Source organism: Cinclus cinclus, chromosome 3 (assembly GCF_963662255.1).
Source record: "Cinclus cinclus chromosome 3, bCinCin1.1, whole genome shotgun sequence".
Taxonomy (NCBI): Eukaryota; Metazoa; Chordata; class Aves; order Passeriformes; family Cinclidae; genus Cinclus; species Cinclus cinclus.
In genome coordinates this window covers 97,049,927-97,063,440 of record NC_085048.1, presented here as the reverse complement: position 1 = coordinate 97,063,440, position 13,514 = coordinate 97,049,927, and the positions used below count along the sequence as shown (strand labels likewise).

At 39.4% G+C, this 13,514-nt stretch overlaps 1 protein-coding gene across 1 annotated transcript in view; it reads right to left on the bottom strand.

Moving 5' to 3' along the window:
* The window catches only part of ALK (ALK receptor tyrosine kinase), a 306,940-nt gene that overhangs the window by 160,290 nt on the left and 133,136 nt on the right, over nt 1–13,514 (bottom strand). Inside the window, exon 4 of the mRNA XM_062490501.1 lies at nt 5,101–5,302. Coding sequence (XP_062346485.1) covers nt 5,101–5,302 — 202 coding nt within the window. The remainder of the gene's footprint in view (nt 1–5,100; nt 5,303–13,514) is intronic.

Genomic DNA, 13,514 nt, shown 5'->3' with positions numbered 1-13,514 from the left:
GATTGGAAGAGACTAAAAGTTGGCTAGTGGGTAATAGCACAGAAAAAGTGTAAGTACTAATTTTCTGTCTAGGACAATTCAAGTTATCTCTCTAAAATGAAGGCTTAGTGGTGCCTGGCCATCAGGGTGAGAGAGCTTCATTCCTAACAACTCCATAAATCCAAATTATTGTCCTGGATTACCTGAATTTCTCAAATGCATAGTTTGAACTGAATCACTTAAATTCCTGATTTAGAATACTCTGAGAGTAAAAACGTCCTGTAAATATTTTAATACTGAAAAATAGGTTTGAATGCCCCAAATACACACTAAGACTTTGGTCTTGATTTTTTTCATGCCTTAGCCCAGGCATTTGCAAAATAAAGGCTTGAATTTAGTGAAGTTTTCAAGGAAAAGGGGAAAACAAACAAACATCCTCCATCCTCCCCAGAAAAATATAAAACAAACAAAAACATCCTTTTATTAGTTCCCTGGTCTCTGAGACAGGCTACTGAAGCTACTGGTATGAAAGAAAGAAAAAGAACAAGACTAGTACAAGAAATAACCTTCAGATTTCAAGCCCCAAGGTCAAATGTGACAGATGCTACTGAATCCTTCATATATTTTCCTTGACATCTATCAATGCAATCAATCTTAAGTGAAGTTGTAGATGCCAGAAAGGGAATAGCCTATCATGATTTGCAGCAACCTTCAGAACCAGGTGAACTTTCTCTGTCGGAAGTGCTCTGTGCACCAGTATTCATATACCTACTGAAGTACTGGTTATGTGATGTTATTTGTGTTTTATGACTTCCTTTCTCATACGTGCATGTTCACATTTCATGTTCTATTTAAGAAACACCTTCAACTTCACATATTTACACAAAAGTCTTCAGATCAATCTCAAGCTTGGTGATGAGGGAAGTCTACAATAAGACCACATTGAAATTAGGTGTCATTTGCTACACTCTTATTAAAAGTTTGGTTTGCTATATATTATATAATACTGCAGCTCACCATTAATAGTGCAGTAGAGGTGTAAAGTAATAAGGATAATTAAATTGAACCATGATAATTTTGTTCTTGCCCAATTCTAATTTCTCCAAAATACACAAATTAAAAAATGAAAATCAATCCTTTATTGCAAACTCTAACCTTGTGACAAGATTGATTTCCTTTGTGTTTTCTCCACTCTACTAAGCACACTTACAATCTTACTTGCTTTATAATTATAAATTTAACACATGGGGAAAAAAAAGATGAGAGGTGAAATTAAATCACTGGCCACAGTGACAGTCTAACAAGCACCCAGAAGTCAACATTCAAACCATGGCAGCAATTCTGCTTTGCTAAATTATCAATATGCAACATAAACATACTTGATGTCTCCTCACCTACAGAAACAGAAAGTGGGAACCCCATTAAACAGCAAGAAAGGATTGTATACAGCACCATGGGAGCAGAAAAACATCAAAAGACAGTATCCACATCTGGTGTCATTTGAGATAAATCAGAGAGTGCTGTGTGCCATGGCAGGAATTATAACAACTCATTTGCCATTACAAAGGATCAATAGCAGTGTACTGGTTCTCTCTCTGTATCATCTGTGGGTGCTTATAAAAACCAATAGAATTGCAAGAGATGTCAGAAGAGACTAACCACATCAAAAATGTCCACAGACTCAGAGTAGCTAGAAATACTTCCATGCAACAAATCCAACTCTAACTAGAACACGGCGATGTGCTGTTGCCTACAGAGAAGTCCTACTGTTTATTTAGGAGTTAAGTTAGGAAGGTCTAACCAATGGTATTCCAAAACCCACAGGTTAAATTGAAGTAAGAACTTTCTCCTCTTTAAAAAGTTTTTAAAGTATACAATTCTGCTGAACTGATAAACAATGACACAGTTAACTAAGTAGCAAGCATTCTTGTAAATATTGTATATAAAAGTTATGACTGTATTTGGCAGAGTTTTTGTGTACCACAAAACAAGTATCCCTTTATCAGCGTCTGGTGTTCATCACTCAGGAACCATTCCCCGCCACCACTTCTGGCATTCTGTTCCTGGTGTGTATTCCATCTGCCCCATCCTATTGCAGTGTGATGCATCTTAGCTTAGCCACCTTTCTTCCTGCATGCAATACATCAGCTGCAGTGAAATATGTCTGGTAAGAAAATAAAACAAACAGGTGTCTCCCACACAAGGATTTCTGTAATGCCTCTGGCTCATTATGGAACTCGTACAACTCCAGTCCACAGGCTGTATCTGTTTTTTTCTACAGAATGAGACCAGAGGAGCAAACAGAACATCCATAGGTCTGCTTTGAGTCTTTATGCATAATCACACTTGGTAGTTTACACACAAAGACAACACAGATGAACTCTGGTAACAAATAAATATTTGGGTGCCATGCTGTCTTTACCCAATACAGTTTTTACATATATTCTACTAAAAATCAGCCTGAAGTGCTGTCAACCAAAACCTTGGCTTGCCTGGTTTCAGCCTGAATGAAATAGCAATACCTGACAGCATCTTCTTTTTCTCTTGTAAATTTAGGGGAACCGGGAAGACCTTGTAGGATCTTAATATATGTAATTCAGTTTATACAATTTATTTTTAATTAAAGAAGTTATTAGTGCTGTGCATAATTAAAGATATGAGAAAATCCACCCTGGAATTAAATTATTGCTTTATCACCCTTCAGATACATTTTTTTCAATAAAACATATTCTTCCTTTTAGGAACTTGATTTCAAGCAATGGCACGGACTCAATACTGAACAATACACAGTCACTGGCAGCTACACACACTTTACACCTCTTGTTTGAAAAGTAATATATAAAGCATATAGAATCAAAGAAGTGTCAGCTGTGAAACTTTAAAGTGGTTTTATTTCTAGCACAGACTCATCTCTGAGGAATTCAATTACTTTGTGCCTAGAGCTAAAACCCTCACAAAATTTTAGAAATTATTTGGTTATAGCATGGTCAAAGAACTCATTATAAAAGAACACAATTGTTTGCAATTTCCAAGACAAAATAAAATATTGAACAGAACAGATTTCCACTGTAGGATTGCTAATTCATTTAAGAACTCCATTGAATTATTCTTGACTTTCAATCAGCTATACTGGATTACTATTTAAAAGGAAAAACTAAAAAAAAAAAAAAAAGATGCAAAGATGCTTTAAAAGGTGAGATTTACATGTTTTATTATCAGAGCTGGAATAGCTAATATTATCCCTCCAAAGGAGGGTCACTCAAATTTTGGAATGAAGATTCAGGGCAAATAGTGACAAATTGCTACCTTCTCATCCGTGGCTGTGAGAAGCTATTTAACCACCCCCATGTGACATTTATGTGGGCACAGTAGCAGGGTTTTTCTGCATGGCTGAGCTGAGAGAAGAGTTACTGCCTCTTGCAGGGAAGGGACAGGACCAAAAGAGGAGGGGAAAGTGAACCAGCTGGTTGCTCCAACTGGAGTTTTCCAGCACACAGAGTACCAAGGAGTCAGACATACAAACCCATGGAAGCCACAGGCACATTCATACCCCTCCACACACCACAGAGATGCTGTTGGGGAGCAAGCTGCACTTCTAGCAAGCATATGGGACGGTCAAGCTACAACCAAAGCCACCTTCTGTAAAAGCACAAATCCTCTTTACTGTGGTGATGATCTCCATCTGCAACACACAGCTGAGTCCTCCATGTTATCTCCAGAAGGCAAAGGTAGGAATTTGTTACTGTACTTAAAGCAGTCTTTCCCTTCCCTTCAAGGCTCCTTACATTTGGCACTTGCCTGTGCTCCTGGTGAGTTCTGCCCACCCACAGATCCAAGACACAGCTCCTCCATGCAACAGACGAGAGCATTTTGCACACAGCGATATTCCCTGTGAGTGCCAAGGAGCAGTGGCAGTGCCAACACAGGAGGCACTTTGCACAAAGCATGTTTATTAGCTGTGACACAGAACACAGCATTTGCAAAGAGCTAAGGAAGAAGACAGCTGCTGTGGCTCCTCTAATTACTTCTCCCCAGACATCAACAGCAATTTACAATTTGGATGATGTTGCTGGAACTAAGTATGATCTAGATCCACACACAAGCTCTCCTCCTCAGTTTTATAGGCCATGTGTTATATGAGAATTACAACTATTCAAACTGTTTCTATGAGTTAGGTTATCTCCTGCAAGGCTTTTTATTGCACATTCTCCTTTTGCTACTGGAAGATACAGAATTTGCTGTAGACAGTAATCAGATAATCACATCTTGTTATGAGCACAAGCCAGCAGGATTTGCTATTAGAAACTCTCTAATCTATCACATCAAAACAAAGAATATTTGAGATGTTTGGTAAAAACTATGCTTCTTAACACATTTCACTACAAAGGAAAGAAATAAAAATTTTAAATAGTCAGTATATAGAACAGGTAGAACATTAGCCTCACATATATTCTAATTAAATTTTGAGTTACTCTACTCCTACAGCATCTTGAAATATTTACAGTGTTCATCTCCTGCTGTTTTGCTGCTAACAAAAATTTAAAAGAATACACAGAAGTCTGACAAATTAAAACATCATCAAGATTAATTGCACAAAGAGGATAAAACATTTCAAACAGTTGCACCCTTGAAAGATCAAAAGCTTTCCCTGCCAGTAGTTCTGAAGAGCTTTATGGACAAAAAAGCCAGAATGAAGACAAAACTGCAAATGTATGCAGGCACATGAAACTGCAAAGACTCAGCAGATATTCTAAGCCCAATAGTATATGTGGGTTAAGAAGTAGTAAAAAAGCAATCACACAGAGAGAATTAGGCAGAAAAGCTTTAACCCAAGGATGAGTATCCATGCTCTATCTGTACCTGCAAGCACTGAGAATAAATGTGGAGTTGACTTAGAGACTCAATTACCTTGATCTGGAAATTTGCTAACACTTTGTATAATAAAATAAGCACCCATCTCCACCTTCTACAATACTTTAGACCCACACAAGACCAGCATCTCCTCAGTGGGGTGTCCTGCTCCCCTCAGATGTGCAGCATGCATTTTGTGGCTCTGTTGCCACACAACTGAGTGATTTCTGTCTATGCAAGCTGGCAGTCAAACGAGGTGATGAGACTTACCCATGTTTCTCTGGACTCTCCTCTGATAGGATTTCACTGCTGCTCTCATCAATGGGATGGACACGAGCAATATATTCTCCACTTTGCTGGTAAAACTTGTACACAGCCACTTGAACTACACACTGATCACTGTTGCTTCTCAGCCAAGGGCTCAGGATGGTGGGGGTTGGCCTCTCTGATGCATTGAGAAACAGAAAAGAACCTGGAACAGAGGATACAACAAGAAAGCTTTAAAAATTAGAAAAACACCAAGGCCTCCTAGATTTCAGATGAATACTGTCAAGTTTTATGTCTCAGCTTATTCTGCAGCCCTTCCATACATTTCAAAGATTATATTTGTCAATCAGTTTGGAATGTCTGCCCATTTTGCATTTAAGCTATCATGATTAAAGCAACACTTCAACTTAGCTCTGAATGGTCCAAAACAAATATTATATTTAGATTTAACTCCCAGAAGAAAAAAGCCCACACAGGTGATTAAGGAGTTTTAGGTTTAGATTCTTGTCTGTAACCACTCAGGTCTAGTTCAGATCCAAATATATTAGCATTGGTTCAGTTGGATCCTGACTTGACAGTTCTGGTATATACATATTTATTTATAATACTTTATACTGTATCTAGTCCTCTCACCCAAATAAAGAACACAAATTCAATAGCTTTTCTTATGCTCTTCTATAAACAGAAGACTGCAGCGGTTTTAAGTCTAATATTAGAGACAGGATAAAGGTCTGATACAGTTTCATTTCTTCAGCAATTCATTCTAATGTATTAATTTTGTATGCAGCTAATCCACATTAAACATTTCATTATTATCCACTACATTGACTCCCTCAGCCTAATTCTATTTCAATACAATCTGAGGCTTATCCAGTGGGACAGAGGTAATGTATTTTTATCCCATTGCTGCTCATTTCAGGTGAGTCAAATGACTCCCTTTTGGCAGCTGACTAATTTATCAATTTGTCCACAGAACAAGCACACTGGGGCCTGTAGCTGGCAAATGAAAGGGACCAACCCTTGAAGCAAGGAAAAGTATGATATTCCACAAATTCTAGCAAGACTGGTCAGGTAATGGAATCTCGTTGTCTTGATTACCTGGAGCGTCCATTAATACAGCCTGTCTGTTAATACTGAAAACATGCAAGTCTGATGAAGAGCTTAATTTCATTGAGAGAGAAATTGAGGCTCAACAGGACTCTAATTGAAACTTATTTTTAAATGTGCGTGAATTTTAACCAGAGCAGAAGCTTGTTTTTGAAAATGCCAAGGTTGTAGCTTCAGAGAAATGATCTACATCCCTGGGCATGGCTCATGTGATATCCACGGTGTCTAAGAAATATTGTTGAGGAGCTACAAATGAATCCTTCTTGTTTTCATCTCAGTGTGTAAGCTCTGGACCAGATGGTGCAAAAAAGCCACTCTGAGCTCCTGTAGCAGTTCACCTCCTTCCACAAGGCATCTGATGAATTGTCCTTATTTGATTATTGTAATTTCTCTCCACTGAACTGAGAGTCAAGAACTCGGATTTTAATAGCTCACTGTCAGATGCTGGTTTAGAACATGGGAATCACAGTTGTGTTCACAGATGTCCCCTTTGAAAAAGTCTGATTTGGCAAATCATCTCAGGTCACACCTGGGCACAGGGCACTGTGGGCAATAATGCAAAAGGGCAATAATGGAAGGGCTACAAATGGAAACTGGATTCCCACCAAGCACTATTTCCCTCACATAAATGCATTTATCATAAACAGCATTTTTGACATATTTGTCAAAAACTGTTCTTGACATTTACAACACATTAATGACATCTAAAACTAGAAAACATCTGTACTGAAAGAAACATGTAGAAATACATAAAGTACAGCCTGCTCAGATGTCAAGATTTTCAAACAGACGAGTGAAATGTAGTCAGCTTTTTTTCTTAAAAACAAGATTCCTGTATCTGAATAATAGTCTTTAATACAGTTGCTAATGGAATTGTTTGATGAGTTTAAACAAACAGTTTTTGTCATTTTTTTTTGTTGGTCAGTAAAAAAGAAAAAAACCCAACAAAACAAAATCCAGCTACATGTATCATCCTTCCCTGTCTCTCCCTTTTGTTGCAAACAAAAGAGAATTAGAACAGTAAATCTTGTGGCTTTAATTTTACCATCCCCATAAGAACAATGAAATCTCTGACATGAAAGGAGCAAAGAGATTTCTGCTGGTGGCAGAAAGACACTAAGTGTTGCAATAATTGTTGATGGTAACTTGCCAGGTGCAAGAGCCATTTGCACATCTTACTGCCTTGCAGCAGGGAGTCAGATTTTAAAAATAACAAACAAAGGCAGCTCTCATTCATTCCTTCTTTTCTTGCAGTGATTCTAAATCAAGGGAGCTGCCAAGGATAGTTCCTCTTATGCCCTGACTTGAGGTCAGGTTTGAAACATCAGTGAAGTCCAGTAGTAGACCAGGGTGGCTGCTACAGCAAATTTGTGAGACAGCCACGAATCTCCTTTGTTCTGACTTTTTTATTTCTACTCCCTGTCTGCAGGGCTCATACTGTGCAGTTGCAGCTTATTACTCATCACATGGCCAGTTGTACCTACTGATTGATTTTGCTGAAAGGAGTACAATTTTGCCATGATGGGATCACCCCCGTGCACTCTCTCAGGATGCTGTTCCCAGGAGGAACAGCCCCACACCAGCTGCTGTGAAGTGATGTCTAGGAAATCATTACAGAGGACACATCTCCAAAATGGATTACACTGTGTTGGCATCACTACCAACACAAACTTGTCAGAAATGTCCTTGCAGTGCATACATTTGTGGAGATCACCTATCTGGGCAAATACTATGAGAGATTGCATTTTTAAATTTACATGTTTGTTTTATTTTAAAAGAGGACAGAATAAAGACAACTTTGTTCTTGCTTTTGAAAGCTCAGCTACCTCATGGGTGACTTCCTTGTCTGCAGCAGTGTTCCTTTTTGCTCTTACTGCTCTTTTAGTTTATAAGTGCCAAGCAAGGAACTATCCAAGCATCATTTAGCTCTGGTGTTATGGGAACAGTTTCCAAAGTTGAAATGGGGGTACTTGCTTTAACACCACAGACATTTTCTTATACAGCAGAATTTGAAGATTCTGGGATTAAGCCATGGTACCCACAAAGGAATAATTACTGTGTCTAATATGATAAATTATACATTTTGAACACAAATCCCTATGCTTCTCCATTCCCTCAAAAGCACAATCTCCAGGCACTGCTTGACACTGTTTCCTGTGATGCTCTCCCACAGGATCAGAGTGATCACCATTTCCAGGATCAGCATACAGACTGCTACTTAGAGCTAAGGGATCACCTGGAGATCAATTACACATCCATGCCAAGGCATATAAGAATGTTCTATTTCACAGAAAGATACTTTCTCAGAAAAACCAGAAGCTACCTTGCACTTCTATTTCCCCACAGTGGGAATCCGCGTGGCATATTTTGAGATCATTCTGTAGAATCTAAGACTCTAAGGTTCCAGCTAGATTTTCCTTACACTTTTTTTTCTCCTATTGGCTTGCAGCTCTTAATAAGACTCGTGGGATCGCACTGGGTGAACAGCTAGAGAAAGCACTGTAGCTTCTACCAAACTTCTGCTGCTATTTAGATGCCAGGGGACATAAGCTGAGATCAAAGGTCCCATCATGGTTCATGCTTGCAGTGTCACATTCTGCTGCTCAGGATTCTGAAGGGTCTGTTACTTATCACAAAGATCTCCACCAATGAGTCATTGCAGGAGTCTTTTGCAACAGGTTTTTGATTGGACCCTGACTGCACAATGCAATGCTGATATTGAAGACATGAAGTTAAAATGATGAAATTGTAACTATATATACACCCATAGACCCAGGCACTTAGCACTTCTGGGGTCCTGAGCTCATTCATCATCACCACACAGAACTTGAGGTTTGCAGAGGGAACAGCAGTCAATATCCTTCCCCTTATACACCCATGTTTGCATTATATAACAGAAAACCTACTAGCTGATACTGCTCTGTCATGTTCTAGAAAGTGCTGGTCTAAATGCAAATACTTTATTTTTCATATTCCCTCTAAACACTCACATACTGTGTGACAAACCTACCCATAATATTTAGCTTCTAATGATAATTTTCCCCTGCCTTTTAAATAGCTGCAGTCATAAGGAAATAGTGTTACTCATCCTCATATGTTGTGTCTGATAACATCTCTGACAAATTGTTTGTCACTTCAGACAAACACACATGAAAATATATTCATGCTTTAAGTGCAGTAGATTATTGCAGTTGACATAAAAGGAATATTACAAGACAAATTAATATATTGTGCACGAAAAATTGCTGTTGATCCTTTGGAAACTTGTTTACAACATTTTAACATTCATGTCACACAAAGGGAAGGATGGTTTATCAGCTTAGTAGCAAGATGTTTTTGAGATGAAGAAGACAGGTTCAAGTTCTACTGCTCAGGACTAATAAGGTAACAGATTTTTTATAAACAAGAAAACTGATATTAAAGTACTATGCACACACAGACACACTATGAACAAAGCACCTGTCCAAAAAAGTTTTCAAATGAAGAAATACAAACTGGTAAGCCTACAACTTAAATCCACATCAGCGACAAAGCCCAATCCTACAACATCCTTATCTGATATGGATGCACAACAAACAACCTGAGAAACTCATGCCGGTGAATGCTGAGGCAACCCTGAGATGGTCTCAACACAGAGCCATTCCTTTGGCCCTAGGAGCTGGGTAAACTTGGAATCCTATTGCAAGCCCTTTGAAAAGCTGACCATCTGACAGCTACCCAGTGGCTTTGAATGCACCTTCCTAACTGCTTGTATTCTAAATCCTCCCTGGTCAATCTTGGGGAAACGCATGGACTGACCCAGGTCCGAGGTTCTTCTGCTCAACAGTCTCATGATGCTCAACGACTTCAGTGCAACAGCACTGCATCCTTGGACCTTTCTGAGCCAGCAGCCCAGGAAAGATGGGTGCAGCCCAAAAAGACAGCAGCCTGAGATGACACATTGAGAAACAGGGGTCCTCAGCAAAGTTTTCACCACAGAAAATAGCAACTTGTAGCTGAGGTCTAGGATTTCTGGCATGTCATGGGGCTGACCTACTAAAGAGCAGCTCTGGAGAGAAGACCAGGGAGTCCTGGTGGGTGAGAAGTTGACTGTGAGCCAGCAGTGTGTCCTTGCAGCCAGGAGGGCCAATGGGATCCTGGAACACATCGGGAAGAGTGTGGCCAGCAGGACAATCAAGCTGCTCCTGCCCCTCTACTTGGCCCTAATGAGGCCTTATCTGGAGTTCTGTGTCCAGTTCTGGGCTCTTTAGTACAAGACAGACACGGAGCTGCTGGAGAGGTTCCAAGAGAGGCCATGAAGATGATGAGGGGTTTCTCTCTCTTGTGAGATGAGACTGCAGGATCTGGGCCTGCTTAGAGTGGAGAAGAGAATACTGAGAGGGGATCTCAACAGTGCATGCAAATATCTTAAAGTGCCAAGTGGATGATACCAGGCTCTCTTCAGTGGTTCTCAGTGACAGGATTAAGAGCACTGCCCATAAACTACAACACAAGAGCTTCCACCTCAGCGTGAGAAAGAATTTCTTTACACTGAGGGTGGCAGAGCACTGGCACAGCTACCCAAGGAGGTTAAGCACTCTCCCTCCCTGGAGATATTCAAACCCCACCTGGACACATTTCTGTATCACCTGCTCCAGGTGATCCTACCCTGGCAGAGGGGTTGGAATGGATGCTCTCCTGAGGTCTTTTCCAACCCTTACAATTCTGTAATTCTGTGAAAAACAAGACTCAAAATACAGGTAGGCTGACTTAATCTGATCATGCTTATAAAGCAGCAATTTAACAATCTGCAAAACTGATAGATTGTTATTCTGAACATAACTCCATCTTCCTACTAAAAAGATTTTATTACCTTTCATATACAAGTTCAATACTATACCAGATTAAATTAGAACTGTAAAAACTATTAACAGTCAACGTCTGCTGGGGACTGTACAGTAGGAAAAAAATATTTAAATCAAGTTTTATAGTCTTTAGAGATGCTGACTGGAGAGAACATTTCCACTAGTATCACAAAACATCCCACGGAGCTGGTCTTTGCATTCTTCATTTCACACTTGACTTTCAAATTAACTATTCAAGCAAAACTCTTGTAGCAGTATTTGGCAAAAGCCGTGAAAGAACTGGGCACCACCTGAGTGACAACATTAAAGAAAAGATTATGTTATACTTTTTTGGGGCTTATATACACAGATTTTCTAATTGCCTCATCAAGGCTTCAAAATGTGCTGAATGTGAAGGATGTGAATGGTCTCCAGTGCTGAGCACAATGTGACTGCATAAGCACCAGAAGATTTGCAACCTGCTATACTTGCATCTGACTTAAAATTCATGAAGGTAACAGCCTTTGAATTATTACAAAATTTTGAGCTGAACAATTCTTAACAATCTAATTATGGTAATTGGATGATATCTTACCTCTTTGGGAGTCGATTAGAGTTCCTGCCATTAGCTGAAACAGAACGGGGATTTAACTTCTAATACCGAGAAGGAGTGTGAGCATGTTTCTCTGGATGATGCAAGAGCAATTCACAAGCACTAATGAATTCATACTAACTCTGGTGGGCATGTAATACATTTTACAAATGGACAACTTAGGGCAAACAGCATGCAGCCAAGATTGGGATCAGAGCTGAGATCTGCAAGTCAAAACTCTTTAAAAACTACCTTCTATTTCAAGTATTTTTAATTTCCTAAGTATAAAGGGAAGGTAAATAATCCATCAAAGCAAAATAAAGTAAAATTTTGTCCTGTTACTAAGGCACCAAGCAAATTTGATTTGCCCCATATGATTTCCCTTAAATTCAACGGCTTCACTCATATGAAACCTTGTCCCTCAAACAACTAGTGTTCACTGTCACCCTTGGGAACTGCAGCAGTGTTATAGAAATGTGACTTGAAGTTAGGAAAGACAGGAGTCCTTCATTTTCTCACACTCCAGTCCCGGAAATTTTCTTTATTATTTTAACTATTCTCTTGGAGGCAACCTTGAAGCCTTACACACAGAGGGAGGACTCTCCTAGCAGTGACCTTCACACAATTCTTTCACAGACTTCCCCTGTCACTTCCCTATGCTCAGGCGCCAGTGCGTGAGCTGAAGTCCAAATGAACACCCTTTAAAAATTTATTACTATTTATCAGTTTAAATTCCAATAATCCCTAGCATCGTCATATGGAAAAGATGGATATCATCACAGTACTCTTTAGACAGACAACAATAAAAGATGTTTTTCTGACAAAGCAGTTTAGATCCAGTTTTTCAAAAGGAAAGTCAGATGGAAGAAAAAGAAAACAATTAAAAGCTCCAGGTATTGCCTTCTGTAACAGGAGCTAGAGCCAGATGCTGTTACAGCCCAATTCCTAAATGACTCAGCAATGTTTGCTCCCAGCTAAAAAAGCACTGAACTGAAAAAAAACAGTTAGTTAATTAAAAACTTAAAATTCAATGCTGAAATTAAAATCTTTCCTAGAGAATGACAGAAGAGCCTTTAAATAATTCAGCCTTGCACAGCTGATTAACCAACATGCATCTTCTCTTTTACTGCTGACAGAGGCGAACAGCAAGTTGCTTATGAGATGCCTGTTCTGAGACTAGAGGATGGGAGAATTTTCTGTCATCGTGAGCAAGACAGACCTAAAGGGAAAGCTAAGAGAAAGCTGGTCCTGTCAGTAAAAACAGAGAGGCAGAATGCCTGTTCAGGAGCTCAGTGTGTGCAGTAGTTAAGGGGAGGGTGTGAAAGGAAGCCTAGTGCTGTGCTTCTAGTTGCTGTTTTCCCCTTGAGTGTGCTTATTCGATTACACTCAGGAGGCTGGAAGCTTAAAAATTAAGAAGTTCAGCAATACTGTGATGCACAAGTACCTCAATAGAAATGTGCCTGGAACAGAATTGCAGCCACTCACAGTTCAGTTATGTCAGAGACCACATTAAACAAGTAGTTAGTGCAGCAAGTTAGTCCTTTGAAGAACTAGAAACCTACAAGAGAAGGGACCTAATTAAATCTCTGATGTATCACTACTCCTTTTATATTCTCTGTCAAGATTAAACTCATCACACAGAAGCTGCCATTATGTCAGCTTTAAGCGCACAAGAGTCATAACTCATACCATTGGAGAACCATGACATTGGTCCACAGATAACATAAAAAAGATAAACCATGACAAGATGATGCGTTTTAATGACTCATGCATTTCAATTTGTTGTTGTCATCATCTTCTCCACATACATGCATGTACATCCATGCACACAGTGCCAGGAGTCCATTAGCTGGCCAGCTGTCACCACAAGTAGTGGGAAATGTGATAATCCTATC